Below are 16752 nucleotides of genomic sequence, written 5' to 3'. Positions count from 1 at the left end.
AAAGACTGCTATGGCAACAAAATATGTTCTCCTGAAGGAATATGAGTATGAAAAAGGAAATAAGGAGTGTAGGAAATTCAAAGGAAGTACAGATTACAAGAAAAGACAGAATCTAGTTTAAAAAGAAATAAATTGGAATAATTTTGATTTATGTAATAATATTTCATGATAGTAATGAATTTCTGCTATCCAGACTCTTATGGCACCTACTCCTGAAAATTTCAGAGCACTTGACAGGTATGAAAGAATTCTCATTCACAGTAGGAAGAGGATGCAGCCATACTCTTCAGTGGCCCATCCTACAAGAACCCAAGCCAACATGAATGACCAGCATCACATGGGAAGTGTGTGACATAAATGTTCATAGAATCAGGATCCTTAAACAAATATTTCTTCAGTGTAGGCATGAGGCAGTTCCAGAGTGTTACAGTAGTGCTGGTTTATAATTAATTTGAGCAAAGCTCAACAAATAAATTACGTATCTTTCTTTATACCTAGACCCACTGTTTTTTCTGGAATATTTCATACATCCAGACTATTTCTTGCTAAATATGTATTTTAAAGGTTTAAATGATCCCTTATTATTAAGCTGCTTCATTCAAAAATTAACTTGGTTTACTTGAAAATCTGACTCAAAATTCTGTCCTGAGAAGTGTTTAGGACAGAGTCACCTGAACTATTTCACACAAGAATACATATTGGTTTCCTAGAGCAGAATATCACTCTAGAAGACAGGAATCACATGGTAACATTATTAACTTTTTTTATGGTTGGTTTGGGAATGACCTCAAGATTCACAGCCAGTTAGAGCCCTCAGGGGCTTTCTCTTGCCAGAGAGTCATACTGTCTGGCTCCCCTTATTAGCTTTCTCTTTCCTCCTCTTTTTTTTAATTTGGTTTGCTTGTTCGCTTTCTTGCTTCAAACCAGAGGGTACCCTTTGAAGTGAAGGACATTCAGTTCCAACAATCTATAAAGTTGTAGGTGGACTTCCTTTAGGTCAGAGATAGGTAACTTGATGGTATCCTTCAAGTGACAGAAATTTTGGGTGCCTTGACATACTTCTATTTCTGTATTTGTATACTGTATTTTCTCATGGTTATTCACTGACTTTACCTGAGATCTATTTATGCATGACCTTTGGAAGGTTCCATAAGGGATTTCTTTTTAAACAAGTCACTCAGGCCACAAATCCAGCACTTCACTTAACATACCCATATTTAGGGCTGTGGAAAATTATAGGTCATAAACCCATACGTTAATGCTTTGCTAAATCTGGGCCTGAAGGGATGTATAGATTATACCTGGACAATCTTTAGAGCTCCTGCATCTAAAATACAATTTAGGATACACTTTAGGAGATTATCCCCTTGACTCACACACACATAGACCCAGTGGCTGTTTCCCCATTAGCCTTTGGTGTGCTTTGCAGCACTTTCTCTTCGTCGGTATCTTAGAAGGTAACAAGGCTGTGAACCCTCCTCAGAGGTTTGTGTGGCCTGTTCAAAGGAGCTCATAATCTAAAAACACAGTGGCATAATAGCAGGAGGTTGGCAAAATAATACTGCTGGCATCTCAGAGGGTGGAGCTTTCCATTGATCCTTCTGCCACTTCCCTACTAACCTACAGAATCATTGGTGAATCTCAACCAATTTAACTGAGGGTAGAAGTCTCAGAAATAAGCAAATGCCTGCAAGTTTTGTGAAAATCAGCAACCAGTTGGGGTTAAATAGAATGCAGGAGGTTATCTGTGTCCCAAAAAGCTACAGCGAAAGTTCAGCAGATAGAAGTTCTGCCAATCAAGACATGCTGAACACCAAGCATGGTCCACATGGCCTCTTGTTCAAACCTTTGTTGGGAGGGAGCTGTGGATGCCCTCCTGGGAGAAGGCCAGTGTCATCTGGAGCGTGTTTTGGCAGGGTACCTTGGGAACAGGAAGAGTTACTGTGCTGAGCCTGTGTAGGAGGAGGTGTAAAATAGGTTCTTTGGAGAGTTCCTGGTCTTCAGGCTGCGTTCAGTTTTCTACAACCACCTTATTTAAAATAGGGTGTCCTACTGAACTCATTAGGGTAAAATCATATCAGGTTTTGGTTGACTTTTGTTTAAAGTGAGGCCTTTTGGTTGTTTATTTGGGGTTTTTTAAAGAAATTTGAGATCTTGATGTATTTCTTTATCTCCAGAAAGTCTTAAGTACCACTTTTTCAGCATTCAATATAAAATGCAGGATATAAATCTTTGACTAATACTGTACTTTATATATGATGGATTATACAGCAATCTAAGTCTTCAGAATTTACCGAAATTTTACTTTAAAGTATTTCATTGGAGGTCAATAGAATTTCAGGGCTGTCATTTTAAGGATCATTACACATGGGAATCTTTCCTGTGAAATATATAAGTCCTTTTAGCCCTGGTTTTGTAAATGGGCTCTGAAGCTGACATACAGCTACATGCCTAAAGCAGTGGTGTTGTGTTCAACAGTTGGTCGAAAACCAGTCTGTCCCCATTTAAATCAACCACTTAGTGACCTAGCCACACACTTTTTAGGTTCTTTAACCTGATAATCTCTAATTATTCTGGCTCACAATTCCAGTGGAACGAGGTTCAGAGTCATTTTGCAGATGTCATTCTTTATTTGAATATTGTCTTATTTAAAAGGAAAATATTTCAGATAATGACAACATATTTTGAGGGGGGAAAAAAAGCATGAAAACCATTTCTGTTCCAAAAATTGCTGATAGGAGAATTTATGAGGAAACAGCTCCTTTTATGAATAATTATTATTATTGTGTTTAAGAAATGGGCAAGATGCCTAGAAATTGAATGAAAGAATGAGCTATTAAATTGAAATATTAAATGAAATAACTGAATTAAAAGTGATCGTGTAAACCCAGCAGTAAATTCTGGGAGCTGTAGCTGATTGAACATATTTTCATCATCTGTTTTGTATGCTTAAATACAATTGCTTGATGTAAGTAAACACTTGATTGATATTCTGAATACTTTAAAATCTGCATATGCATCATGGAATACTGAACAATTAAAACTTAATTTCAGTGTAGTTTGATTACATGTAAATTATTTCAATATTCATTTTTTCCTGTTCTGTTTGCTCAGTGCATATTTAATATCCACTTTTTGAATGTGTATCACTCTTGATTGGACTGTAAGATGAGGAGGACTCTGAAATTTCTTCCATTAAAAAGGATTGCCTTATAAATATTATTTGTGCCACAGCTCTTCCCCTGCAGATTATTTTCTAAATGTTGTGTACTCTTATTGAAGACAAGGAAAAAAAACTACTGCAGCCCTCCTTTATCAGCCCAGCACAAGGAATATGCTTACATGGTCGATGAGCATGTCTAAGAAGGCTTGTTGGTTGTAACTAGTCCCTAAAGAAATGTTTCCATCTTTTCTGCACTATATTGCTTGCCTGCATGAGCTCCCTCTCCCTTCCATTCCTCCTCCCTCCACATGATTTTTATTTTTTTTCCTGGTTCCTGGAGGTCTTATGAAACACTTTAATATTGTGGCTAAATATTACAAGTGTTTTCAAGTTGACCATTTTCAGTCTGAAAAATGTATCTCTATCTTTAAGTGACCACATTCAATTTAGGAGTTGTGGAATACAGATGAAAAAATTTTGCCTTTTTATATATTTGTAAAATATTTTCTAAAAACCAAAGAGACTTCTTTTTCCTTCTCTGCAGGCTGCAATCCTTACACATTTTTTTGATCAACAGTATTTCAAATTACTTTATTTCTGAACATTCAACAGAAGGAAATCCCAGGCATTTGTTTCTCTTATTATTTATGCCAGTGAACAGAATAGCCTTTCTGAAGTTACAGATAACATTATAGTTTTTTATTACTTATATATTTTAGTTAAAAATGAAATTATTTCCTGGCATCTTTTTAGTTAAGTCATATTCCCAAAATACAGGCAGGCAGCAAGTTTGTCGTCATGGAAGGCAGGTCTGGATTCTTCTCTGCCTTGACCATTTTTGACCTGCATGACCATTGTTATATTATTCACATTTCCCCTTGATTTCCTTGCCCATAATAATTTTTTATACTTTTTAGAAGTGCATATAATAACAGTATTCTTTTATTATATGAGAATTTGAAGTTAATATTGTATCTACGAAATGGCTTGCAGGGAAGTGTTTTCCTATGTGTCCTACATAGTTAATTGCAGTTTCAGAGTTCTAATCTTGAAGGTCATATTTCTGTTGCCTGTCACTTTGACCAAACAAGTGGCTGAACTTCATGGTTTGCAGGCGGATTTCCTTATCTCTCTTTTTCAAGAGACATATAAGTCTTGATTGCTGGAGTTATTGTGAACCAAGCAATAAGGGGCAAGGTGGAGGAAGGGGTGGGAAGACACTGTTCAACACCAGGACCCTGGAGATTGCATTTTAGGAAGCAAATATTGTACCTGGTGAATGTAGCACAAGAACAAAAGGAGGAATGTTTGACAGGGGGTATTTTGTTTGTTTGAGGAGCTGATAAACTGTGTGTGCTAACAACAGTAAGAAGTCTTCCCAGGGTAAAACATGCTTATAAACCAGATATTAGCTTGAGGTTGGTCTCATGCTGTATAGACCTCTCTCTAATGATTTCTGTACATTAAAACCAACAAAACTTTCATGCCAAAGGATTTCAAAATTATCTTCTACTAAAGCTAGGCTAAAAAATGCTGGATATTCCTGACTGATTTAATACTGTTGGCCTAAGTAATACAAACTCTTTTTTGTAACATCCACCTTCTTTTAAAGCAATTCAATTTATAATAAATTATGAAGTAACTGTGATGTGATTTTTATTTCCAACACTCTTGGTTTGTGAAGAGCATTTTTAGGTAGTCTTTCTTTTTCCCTTTTTTTTTCCTTAGTACAGGTATGAAAATAATGAGCTAACGTCACACTTTTATGAATAGGGGCCATAATGAGACTGAAGTATGTATGTTGATTAAAGGAAAAAAAATCAAAATCTTGATGAAACTGCAAAGAAATGACAGCTTAAGGCCACGATTCCATTCTGCAAGTCAATCAAATGAAAAAGTTATTTTACATTTTTTGGTTGCAGGCATTTTTGCCGTGGCTAAAGCAAATGTCATTCGAATAGTCTATATAGTGATAACTTCAGAAAAACAAAATAATGATACAGATATTCTTTTTAGCCAGTCACAGAACTGGTTTCTGTTCAGTTTACAATATCTCCTCTAAGTACTAAAAATGTGTGTTTAATCCATAATGGAAAATAAAAATATGCCAGAAAAAAATACAAACACGATAGCTATTCAAGATACACATATTTTAACATGCACTTATTTTTCTTATTTAAAGCATAGCTTCAAAATTATCATTGCAAAACGAAGTAGTTTGATGGAAAGTCCATCACAGGAATCATGTTGAAAAACTTCAGATACACAGACATGCATGAAAAAGTGGGGGTGCACTGCCTGTTCCCTGGTGATCAAGAGGTTAACTTTAATTTATCTCTTCCCCTCCCTTAAACTGGTTCTGTGAGGAGGGCTGCAAATTAGTACTTGGAAGGCACAGCAGGGAGATTAGCTTTAGGGAGGGAAGGACTCCCCACTCCAGCTCTTAGGAACCTCACCTGGAGAGTGCATTTCCTTTTCTACTTAAGCTAACATATTATGCCTTCTTGTCACGAATGTTATTCCTTGAGGAAAAGTCCTCTCTGGCTCTATCTTGCAATCTGATGAATCATTCCAAGTGTGCGGTAGAAGAGAGGAGAGCGATAAGGCTGTAACAGGAGGGAGCCAGGAAACCGCTGAGGCTTTGGCCAGGAACAGGAATCCTGGTGTGGTGCATCATATGGGACTACTTTCCCCACCCAGGGGAAGGAGGATTCCCACCTTTCCTCTTATTCACACTGGCCCAAGGAGGAGCTGCAGCTCTGCCCGCTGTTTCCTATGACACCACCAAGGTACAGAGCTGTACAAATTCTGGCAGCCATGTGATGCTGTCTGACAATATTCATTTGACAAACACAACCTACACCTCTCCAACTCTGAGAAATTGCACTGCTGTTTTTTCCCCACTGGGGCAAAGAAGTCATCTCCTTCCCAAACTTCCAGTGTCTACACCTGATCCATTGTTGAAATCATTAACAGGTGAAAAGGGGGAAACGTTACCCCCTTTGTAATGGGGTAAATACAAAATCATTCTATATGGAATCAATCTTTTACGTCCCAGCAGAAATAAAACTGGGGTATTTGCATTTCTAAAAATAATCACCAAATCTATTTTCACAGCTAATCTTAAACAGTTAAAAATGTGCAATAGAGGAAAATGTGTACAGATAGACTCATTTTCTCATAATACAATGTCACATATTGATTATCCACGCCTAGTATAAGAGAGACATTAGCCCAATGCAGAATTTTCCATTGGAATTAGCATTTCCCAGTGCAGTGTTGTAAATATCCTCAGAAAGCTTCTGATGGATGGCTTGTGTCCTCCTGCTTCTGTGGAATTCCCAGGACTGCACACAAGATATACACAGCCTTGCCCAGTGCCTCCATCCCGTGCGGGTATTTGCTGGCACTCCCAGGAGATGGTGTGTGGTGTCTGGGTAGGATGAAGGGGCCAGTCTGTCGCCACAAATGGAAGGAGCTGTTGTTCAGCAAGGCCTCAACCCACCAAAGGAATGGTCCTTAAAGGTGAAGTTCCACATCCACACTGCCCCCTTCCTGTTCTACTGCATCTCTTGGTCATGCTCAGGTGGTGCCTTCTAGAGCACATCTGGAGGTAATTTTTGCTTGTGATTTTGCTCTTTTCCCCATTGTTTTACTTCATTGATGCAATCTTTTTCACTGCAGGGTCTCAGAAAACCCTCAGGAGTCTGTGCTAATACTGGGCTAAGGTAGTTATGAGACAAAACAGTTGTCTCATAACTCTACTCATAGTCCCCTACCTCTTTTAGTCCCTGAGGATTAATGACTCCACTGGATTAGCATCTTCAGAGAGCTGTATTGAGAGGTCTGCAAGGACAAAACTCAGTGCAAAGTTCTACAGGGACCTCTGAAGTAATGTGAGATTTGGAATTAGTATTTTCTGTAGAGAATTTTGAGGTTCCTACCAGCATTGCTGGGGATACTGTTATCTGTGTTGTGGTTGGTATCTTTGTAAAGGATGGACTTGTTAGGATCTACAGGATCTTCAGCTCCCTTCAGATTCAACCAGATCAGATGGGACTCGACACTGAACCACTTGGTGAAGGTTTGAAGCAATGAAGAAGGTTAAGGGTAGTCACTGTCCCACCCCACAGTTCTTCAATCTGAGTATAAGCCTATCAGGTTTCTCCAAAAAAGCTTTGGCATCACTTTTGATGAGCATTGAAAGACTTTGTACTTTGTACGTTAGCAAAATTTGTTGTGACTCTTAAATTAACCTCATCAAGCAACAGGTTTCCTTTTTCTTTCAGGTATCAGAGGTTTGAAAAAGCGTTTCTGCTTGCTGTTGACATTGGTGCTCGAGACCTGTTCATGGTGAGTTGTTTCTGGAGACAGAGGCTGTTGGAGGATGTTATTTGTCAGCTTTTGCATACATTAAAACTGTTCCAGGTCATTTGCAGTCTTGGACACATACTGAAGACAGAACTGTTCTACCTTTGCCATCATGAAACTCATCAGTAGGAATTAAGTATCTTTTGAGTCACTGACATTTTCCCCAGCATGGCCTACAGGCTATTCTTAATTTTCCAGGAGATATTATATGTGTTTTTAAACTTTCCCTTTCTTCATCTGACCTGATGTGGGTGAATGTCATCTTTCACTCTAATAAGCTTATACATTTCTAATCCATTCCTTTAAGTCCAGCTGCTGAGTCCTGGACACAGGAGCTGTCCATGTCCTGGGGATCCTGAATGCTCTTAGTGTGTCTCTTGGGGTTTTGTGAAAAGTGACAAATTATGAACGCTTCTGCTGGTACTTTTAAAACAACAAAGCTCAGCAGCATCAACACAAGGGTTTTAACATTTCATGCACTCTCTGCCCCCTCCCATTTAATTAGCTACAAAAGTAAAATTAACCAGCTCTTAAAAGGTCCTCTGTGTGAGCGCTGCAGGAGGTTCTTGTTTTATAAGATCTTGCCCCACAATGTCACAGTGAGGTCAGATGGACAAAGCCAATCGTGCTCTCCTAGTCTCTCAGCATGTTGCTGATCCACAGCTGATTTCATTGTTTTCAAAGAAACAATAGGAAAGGGCTTGTTGAAAAAAAGGCCCTTTGAACGATTCGTTTGCTTGACTCTTTTGCATAATGAAGACATTCTGTTGTTTAAATTAAGCTTTGACACTAGATGTTAATATCATTTATCCCATTAAGTCACTTGCCCTGCTAGTTTGATCTTGATATTTAAATTGTATGTTAAATTACACAATTAAATCCTGCTTTTAGGGGTTATGAAAATTCCCTTCTAATTATATAAAAAGTTGTGTGAACCTTTTGATGTTTTTTTCACGGCTCTAATCATCTGGCTTGTTCCATCTAATTAGAAAGATGTGAATACTGCGATAAACTTTCCTAAGTATGCATCAAAAGAATGTGATGGAAATGTCAGACTTTTAGGAAATTCATTACATGTTCTATGTTTATTCCCCTCAGTTTTCCATCTTTTTAGATTCATCTCTTTCCTTTTCTCTCTTTATTGAATGTAACCTCTTCAATACAAATTTTATACCTAATCATGCTAAGCACTGCTGCAGCCGCATATAAGATTCAGACTGTGGTATGCCTGGAGCAGATTAAAGCTTTTTGTCAAGGGCTCTCCCAGTGTACAGATAATAAATAAGCCCTAATTTTAGCCATTCTGACAGAATAAATGTTGCAGCATTTGCCATCAAAGGCCCTCTCTCATATGACTGAGAGCATTTCCTACATGATCTTTTTCTCTTTCCTTCCCTCTTCTGACAGCAGGATTGAGGGAGCACCTCTGTACCAGGGTGGAGAATGCCAGTGCTGGGTGAGGAGATGGGTGCACAGCTGCTTACAAGAGGGAGGGACTGTCAGTACCTGGCTCCGCAGGTGATAGATAACATGTTTTACTCTCTCCAAAAAGGCTCTCCAACTTTCTTCAAGAGGAGTTTCAATGTTCACAGACCAATTAACTCCATCCTTTCCTACTGTTTGCCTTTCCTTTCCTCTCTCAACACCTACTCTTCATTTCCCATCCTACCAATGCCCTTAAACATAAATGTATATTTCTGAAGAGTTCCTCATGGCTTATGTTACTGTGAGATCAAAACCAGTTCTTTAATGTCCTCGTTCTGCTTGCATTACCTTTGAGATTCCTCATAGTTTCCCCTAAATTATGCAAAAAGCAGCACACATACCTGCCTCCTCTGGGGAAATGTCCTTTTGCTAATTCATCATCTAAGTCAGTCCCTAATGAGCAAACTTTACAATAAGCTAACAGTGGTACTGCTGCAAGACCACTAAGTACAGGACTCAAGAAGTTTAAACATGCATAGGTCATTAAGAGTATTTATTTGTGCCATGGTAATTTCTAGGGAATTTGGCTTCATTGTGCTTAATACTGTGTGAAAAATTAGATAACCTGTTCCCTGAAACCTTGCAGTCCTTCTAGGTATTAGTGTAACAATACTACTGCTAAACAAGGGCTGTGCATCCCTCACTTCTGCTTAATACTGAATGATTCCTATATATTGTTTATGTAGGGCAAAATGCGATTAATAATATACAATTTGACTTTGCATATATTTAAAGTGTTTTTATCCATTTTTACAACCTCAGATAGCTCTAGGAGTCGCATCACCTTATTCCCAATTAATTAAATGGGATTTCAAGAAGAAATAGTAGTCGAAATAAAGATACCTGATGACACAAGCAAAATGAGAAAGAAAAAAATCTGTTTTTTAAAGGGGGACAGAGAAGGAACAAAAAGGAAAGGATAGAGAAGAATGGATATAACAGAGGTTGAGGAGGATGCAAACATTGAGTACCCATCACATGAGGCTTCTAAGGAAATGTCCTATATCTTTGAGAATTTATCCTGAGCATCAATTTTACCAAACAGGGCTCTACAGCATTCCCATTATTTGTTTTGAGGTTGAAAAGAAGTTTGAGAGAATGCTATCTGGGAGCTAATTTCTTTCAAAGAAATGAAAAAGAAAAAAAAAAGGCTTAAAACTACAGCTATAGCGTCACTAGATGATGCCATAGCAAGACACACATACACTGCTGTGTCTCTCCCGGAGCTTTACCCTCACGTCACATCCAAGTCCATCAATTAATCTCATCTCCTACAAAGTTCAATAAAAAAATAAAACTGAAAAGGACATATCACGAACAACAGCTCCATTTATTGGACAGTGACTGATCCAATCTGTGACAGAAAAGATCAAGCAGTGGAAGGGTTGTTAGCTTGAAATCCTTTTATAGTGCGTTCCAGCTCTCAGCTGCTGAAAATTCAAAAGGCCATCCCATGTACCAAAGGTAGCAAAAAATGCAAGGAAAAGACACTTTAATAAAACTGTCAGATCTTGGGTGATACACTGATGAGGAAAGTGCATGCTTCGAAGAAATGTTGGAGTGTTGCCCAGAAATATCCTATAGACAAGTGCACATCGTGTTTCAAGTGACTTCTGCTCGCCAACGGCCAGCTCTGTGAGTCACAAAGGTGAGGGCAAAAAGGAAGTAGTCCAAAAAGTAAGCAAACTGTTAAATGATAAAATAGAGCCCTTTCAGCAAGCTCCTGATAAGCAGCTGGAAATTGTTTTTATTGTCACCATTGTGTTTGAGAGAGATGTGATCTTTGGACTGATAAATTCTTAGGTAATTGTGTGAAAAAAAATCTGTCATGAATATGCAGATAATTTAATCATTTTTATGTCATTCTTTAAAGCACCCTGCAATCTGGTGCTTCTTCTTTCTGTTTTTTAGTTTTCTAGTTTAGTTCTGCTTAGACAGTTATAAATTCTTTAAAAAATCCACTTTCTCTGATTTATTTGAATGAGAAACACCTAAATTTTATCTGAAATGGTCTAATAAGGAGATTTCATATCTGTAATATTTTCTTTCTAAAGATGGTTTAGAGATGAGGCAAAGACTACTTTTTTTTATTGTTCTTCATGACAGCAACTCAAGGAACAACAAAAAAAGCCACTTACCAACCTACTGCTAACCTTTATTTCTTACAAGGCCCCTGTTAGATAATGATGGATGTGTAGCACCTTTAAACGTCTTTACTCGAACCAGAAAATGGGCAAAACCAAGACCTGAAATAACAGCTGCTTTGATACACAGAGAGTGCACAGGCTCTTCACTGACAAAACTTCATCATTTGCTGCAGTTGTTTCCATCCAATCCCCAAGCTTACTATTTGAAATTGCATGGAGGAACACAATACTTTTCATAGTTTAAGCTACAAAAAGACAATCATTAAGCATTGTCAGAAGGTATTTTAAATAAGTCTGCCTATACATCCAAACCTCTGTAAGTTCAGACTTGTCCAAGAGCCCTTGGGTTTTCTATTGTTATCTAAATAAGCTGACAATATCTGCTGTTTAATCTTCATAGAAATCATACCTTTCTACTCAAGCCCTTTTCTCCTGACAACCAAGTTAGACCTACAAAGAGAGGAAATACAGAGTTCGCCACAAGTTCGTAACCCATTACTTTGCTCCAAGACACTTGCACATTTTTTAAGTCACACCTGTGTTTGTGATGAGAAGACACTTCTGTCTCCTGCAGACTGCAGATCCTGCAAGTCAGTTCCAGGCTTTCCTGTGTAATCAGTCTCAGTTTCCCTAAGATTTTCACTTTTTTTTTAATAATGTTGTTGTTGCTGCTGCTATTGTTATTAAATGAGGGGTTACTGAAAGCAACATGTCCTTCTCCTAACACTATTACTCTCACTTTTTCATCTAAACTTCTCTTTCTAAAGTCACTTTTCCTGTAAGAGTTTCTGTCATATTGATGCAGGTGGCAGTAAACTGACATCAAGAAGGATGGTTTCACCTGAAATCTTCCACATTAGGGAGAATATAGTTGCTTTTATGGCATGCAGAGGTCAGTATTTCCAGCAAACACTCCTTTTCCCTTTAAATTCCTTCATGCAGATGGCTTACAGAGCAATGGGATGACTCAAATCTTTGGATGCCAAATGGCACCTTCAAAAAGTAGTGGGGGAAAAAGACTTTGCCAACTGTTCTTGGATTTCCCTCACTTTCTGTGTCACAGTTCATGCACAGAGCAGCATGTGTCTGTGATGCCAAATGAGAAGGGGATTAATTGTCTCTTGATTAATGGTCAAGAATGAAAGTTTACTTTGAGGACCAAAACCAAGGGCAGTGAGACTGTAGTTTGTCAGTGGGAATATATTCTCCCACAAATAGTTCTATATGTACTCCAGGTAGTTTTCACCTCAAATATTAACATGCAATAAAAGCCTTGACTTTGGTAAGGGCATGCAGTGTTGGGACAAGGGGGAATGGCTTTAAACTGGCAGAGGGTAGGTTTAGGTTGGATATTAGGAAGAAATTCTTTCCTGTGAGGGTGGTGAGGCCCTGGAACAGAAGTTACCCAGAGAAGCTGTGGCTGCCCCATCCCTGGAAGTGTTTAAGGCCGGGTTGAAGAGGGCTTGGAGAAACCTGGCAGAGTGGAAGGGCAGGTTGTCCCTGCCCAGGGCAGGGAGTTGGAACAAGCTGATCTTTAAAGTCACTTCCAACCCAAGCTATTCTATAATTCCATATAACGATAAACCCCTGCTGCAGCCCTCCCATTTTTGACTCTAGATAAAAGACTAGATCCAGATTATTAGCAGCTATTCATGCTAGACAACATTTTTAGAAAGCCCCTTGTTTTTCAGGAGTCACTGAGGAGTCATGTTAACTCTGTGGATGTTAGAACCATTGAGCAGCAGCTATTGCTCTTATTACCTCCAATATCAGCGCAGGGAGGACCATCATCCCCTTACCCACAGAACAGTGAGGGTAACGACTTTCAACAGTGAGTGTATGACAACATTCAAGCAAAAGTTAGTCCCTAAAAGATGGAAACCTTCAAATCATAAAATCCTTAAGGTTGGAAAAGGCCTCTAAGGTCATCGAGTCCATTACTAACAGCTCCATCGCTAGACCATGTCTCTAAGCACCGTGTCTCTAGCACGCTCCAAATACAGGCTGTCAGCCAGGAGAGTTCCAGTACTTCAGATCTGGTTTACACAGAGCCACCTCCTATCAACTCTCTTTTAATTCAACAGAAGTTATGTTAAAAGCAGACGGATTGGTTTCTTTCATACACTGAGTCAATAGCTTTGCTTTTATCAGTGCATGATTGGTCAGTGTTTTATCCATTGCTGTATTCAACAGCACAAGTGAGGAAACACATTTGCATTGGAGGCAATTAAAATGTAATGGTAGGTTCATCAGTTCCATCTGTGTTTGTGATCTAAATAATAAAAACCCTCTTTCTTTCAAAATCCCTTTTGTTGCTCCTTTGAGATTAATTTTAGATTAATCTTTTTTCTTCTCCTTTATTTCCAAAGGACATCCACTACCTTGCTCTAGATAAGGGTGAATTGGCACTAGCTGATGTGGCAAAGAGAAAGGCTAATGACATTGATGCAGAATCAATAACTACTGGAATTGGTAAGAACTAATGGTGTTTAAAAAGCCCTTTTGTTTTAATCAATACTTGTCCTGTAGAACATGGTGTTGTATTTGTAGAGGAGTTATTGTTTTGATTACATTGTTTTCTTTGAAAGTGAGACCAGATTTTTATTTGTGACTAAAGAACAGTATTTTTATTCATAACTAAAGAAGGAGGCTTATAAAAATCACATAGCTTTGCCTTCCAGTACCCATGTGAGGATAGCTATGAAGCAAAAAGATTTATATGGTGGCTATGTACAAAAGTTCAGGCTGTACAAACTGAACTGAGTGCAAGAGGTAAGGGACTGAATCTGAAAATCATTGTTCATATCAACATTAAAGGCCAGGCATGGCAATCTCACTGACCTCTAAATATTTGCTGGTGCACACTGGAGTCACATCCAGCATTGATGCTTTGGCAGCACTTGGATGGAACATTTCCTGATGTGAACACAGGTTCAGATCCTGGCTTTAAAGCAGCAGCTTGGCCTGCAGTGGGATTCTTGGCATTCCATAAGGAGTATTGATGCTAAAGTTGCAGCATGTGACTAATAGCTAAAACACAGATGACTTTTCATGCAAGGGAACTCATAATTCATTCACTTTCTCCTTGTGTTTCTTCTGAATTTACATGAAGATATGTATGCAAGCACATGAGACCATTCTGATTTCATGCCTTATAGCATGAACCAAGCAGAAGGTGTGTATGTCTGGGGAGCTGACCTCCATTGGAGACAAAGGGAGAAAAACCCACAAAGCCTAAAAATGTCTGTATAAAACATGCACAGTTCTGTTTTGCTTATTCTACTGCATCATTGGCTATTAGAGGAAAGCACTGAGCTTTTGTCCTTGTCCCATGCCAAGAAGTAGAATAGGATTAAAACTCAGAAGGTTTTTTTGTGAGTCAGAGTCACAAAACCTTTGAAATCTTGGGTAACATGGGATTCTTTTGGAACTGTACATCTCCCTGTTTACCAAGAGCATACAAGGGAATGCCACTCCAGTACATAGAAATGCAGAGAGGCCATATATGCTTTTATGTGGCCATTTCTATAGATTGTATAAATCCATGACTTTCAAGGCTACTGCAATACAGTATCACCTCCTTCCCTCTCCACCAGAGTAGGAATCAAGCAGTGCCTCTCCTGAACTCTTCTCTTCAGGGTCTTTCATTTTCATGCTCAAGTCACTTAAAGCTTCTTTTCCACCACAACTGGGCCTTTGGTCAAGCCGTTTCACTGCTAGAATTCGAAAAAAAGGACATCTGTTTAGGTCATCCCTTAATGGGAAATCTTTAAAGTGTACAGTTATATCTCCCTTGCTTTCTCTTCTCTTACTTCTTAGGTATTTACCTGCTGCACCAAATATAACTGAGATACCCAGGACTTGCCTCTGATTATTATCTATTCTCTGACACTTAATCCAGAAAATTTAAAGTCTAATCTGTATCTTAGTGAAAGCCCTTTGTAGCATTGTAGACACATGTGCAGGGAGAGGGGTAGGGGAAAGAACTGAGGTGATCACAGATGCCTTCCTTGCATATCAAATGCCCTACACGTGTAACTGCAATTCAGCTACAAATGTGCAGGCACACAGTCTTCCCCTCCTCCAGACCAGTCCTAAAGTTACCTCTGCAGTGCCCCATTAGCATAAATTATTAAAGTCATTTTATATGATAAAGACTTTTGCTGAATAATTAACTATCAGAATGATTTAAAATACTTTTCAATGCCCCCAGGGACAAACTGTCACTGAGATTCAGTCTCTAAACAGTAATGAATTTGCATCCAATTCATTTTACATGAAAATAAACAGGAATCTCCCATGAGTTTGTTTCGCTGCAGGTTGGATCTCACCTTAAACATGTGAAATCTCAGCTACAGGTTTTGTTTTGTTGTACTTTATTCCAACGTCCTCTCTAATGATGTTTTCATTTCATAAACTGTTGTTGGCAAAAAAGTTGACATGAGGTATGAACTTTGTGGACCCAATGCAAACAAAAGATGATAAGTGCTTTATATGTAAATTGCTGTATTTTTCTAATACTTTGAGAGGGGGAGATAAAATCATGCCAGAGCCAGAAGTTTTAAGATGCTGTTTCATACAAGTCTGTGTCCCCTGACCACTTCCTAAGCCCAGTCCTCTTCAGCTAGTCTCTGCTCTCTGGAACTTCCAGCCATTCCGTTCACCAAGGGTCACACTTTCCCCCAAACTTCTTGAACACCCACTTTGGGCTTCTACAAGAAGACAGTAACCTAAGCAAAGAGGGGCAGCAAGGTGCAACCAGTGCTACTGAGTTTATACTGGACACCTCTACAGCTTATTTGGTTTATATATGTTTATATATATATATATCAGTATAATATTTGGTCTTAAATAGTAAAAAAGTGAACCATTTTCATATGTCAACATCTGATGAAGTTTCCTGAGCTAGCCCATCCTCAAACCTCAGCTCAGCACTGCTTGAAAATGAGTCAATGCTTCTGGCTGATTCCCAAGTCTTTGAGAGTGCTCCATCTTGCCCCAGATATATTTAATTTGTCAAGATATTTCTGTGTACAGGGCTCACTTCAAACATAATATATTTCAAACTCAGACTTTCAGGAAAAGTTCCAAGCCCCTACAAATAATGTAGGATGACAATATAATTTCATCTAAAATTTGTAGACGTCATCCACAGTTCTATATGGGTAGATTCCTCACATATATTATACCGAGATTTGTGTCAAGATAAAACTAAAAAGAGGTTGATTGCTTTAAGATTTTCTGAATTTTGGCTCTTCTCAGTTCATCATCACATGATTGCAGTTTGCTGGACACTGTTTTGAAGAAGCCACCTTCAAAGCTAAGGATATCTGAGGGTATCTGGTAAAAACACCTGTAGACATCCAGAGCTCAGTAGTTAGGTGAGAATATTGCTGAGCAAGAAGAAGTGTCAGGTGAACTATGGTTTTGGCAGAATCAGGTATTTTGTTCATCTGATTAAAATCTTCTGAGGATAAGTATTCTCGTAAGACTTTATGTTTGACAGCCTGTAAAAATGCATCTTGGGGGATGAAAAGATTGAAGTAATGGTACTGTACATCTCAGAAATGGCATTAGCTATCTCCT

General features: G+C 38.6%; 1 protein-coding gene across 10 annotated transcripts in view; it reads left to right on the top strand.

Annotated features, from left to right (window-relative positions):
• WDPCP (WD repeat containing planar cell polarity effector) overlaps positions 1-16752 on the top strand; it is a 149785-nt gene that overhangs the window by 95998 nt on the left and 37035 nt on the right. For 9 of the 10 annotated variants that reach the window (XM_017726744.1, XM_017726740.1, XM_017726745.1 and 6 more), the window contains 2 exons: positions 7453-7516; positions 13536-13638. In XM_017726744.1, the coding sequence (XP_017582233.1) occupies positions 7453-7516; positions 13536-13638 (167 nt within the window). The remainder of the gene's footprint in view (positions 1-7452; positions 7517-13535; positions 13639-16752) is intronic. The other variant, XR_001859527.1, reaches the window with a different exon arrangement.

Source organism: Corvus brachyrhynchos, unplaced genomic scaffold (genome assembly GCF_000691975.1).
Source record: "Corvus brachyrhynchos isolate BGI_N302 unplaced genomic scaffold, ASM69197v1 scaffold312, whole genome shotgun sequence".
Taxonomy (NCBI): domain Eukaryota; kingdom Metazoa; phylum Chordata; class Aves; order Passeriformes; family Corvidae; genus Corvus; species Corvus brachyrhynchos.
Note: the sequence above shows the minus strand (reverse complement) of the source record. Positions and strands in the feature narration are given on the sequence as shown.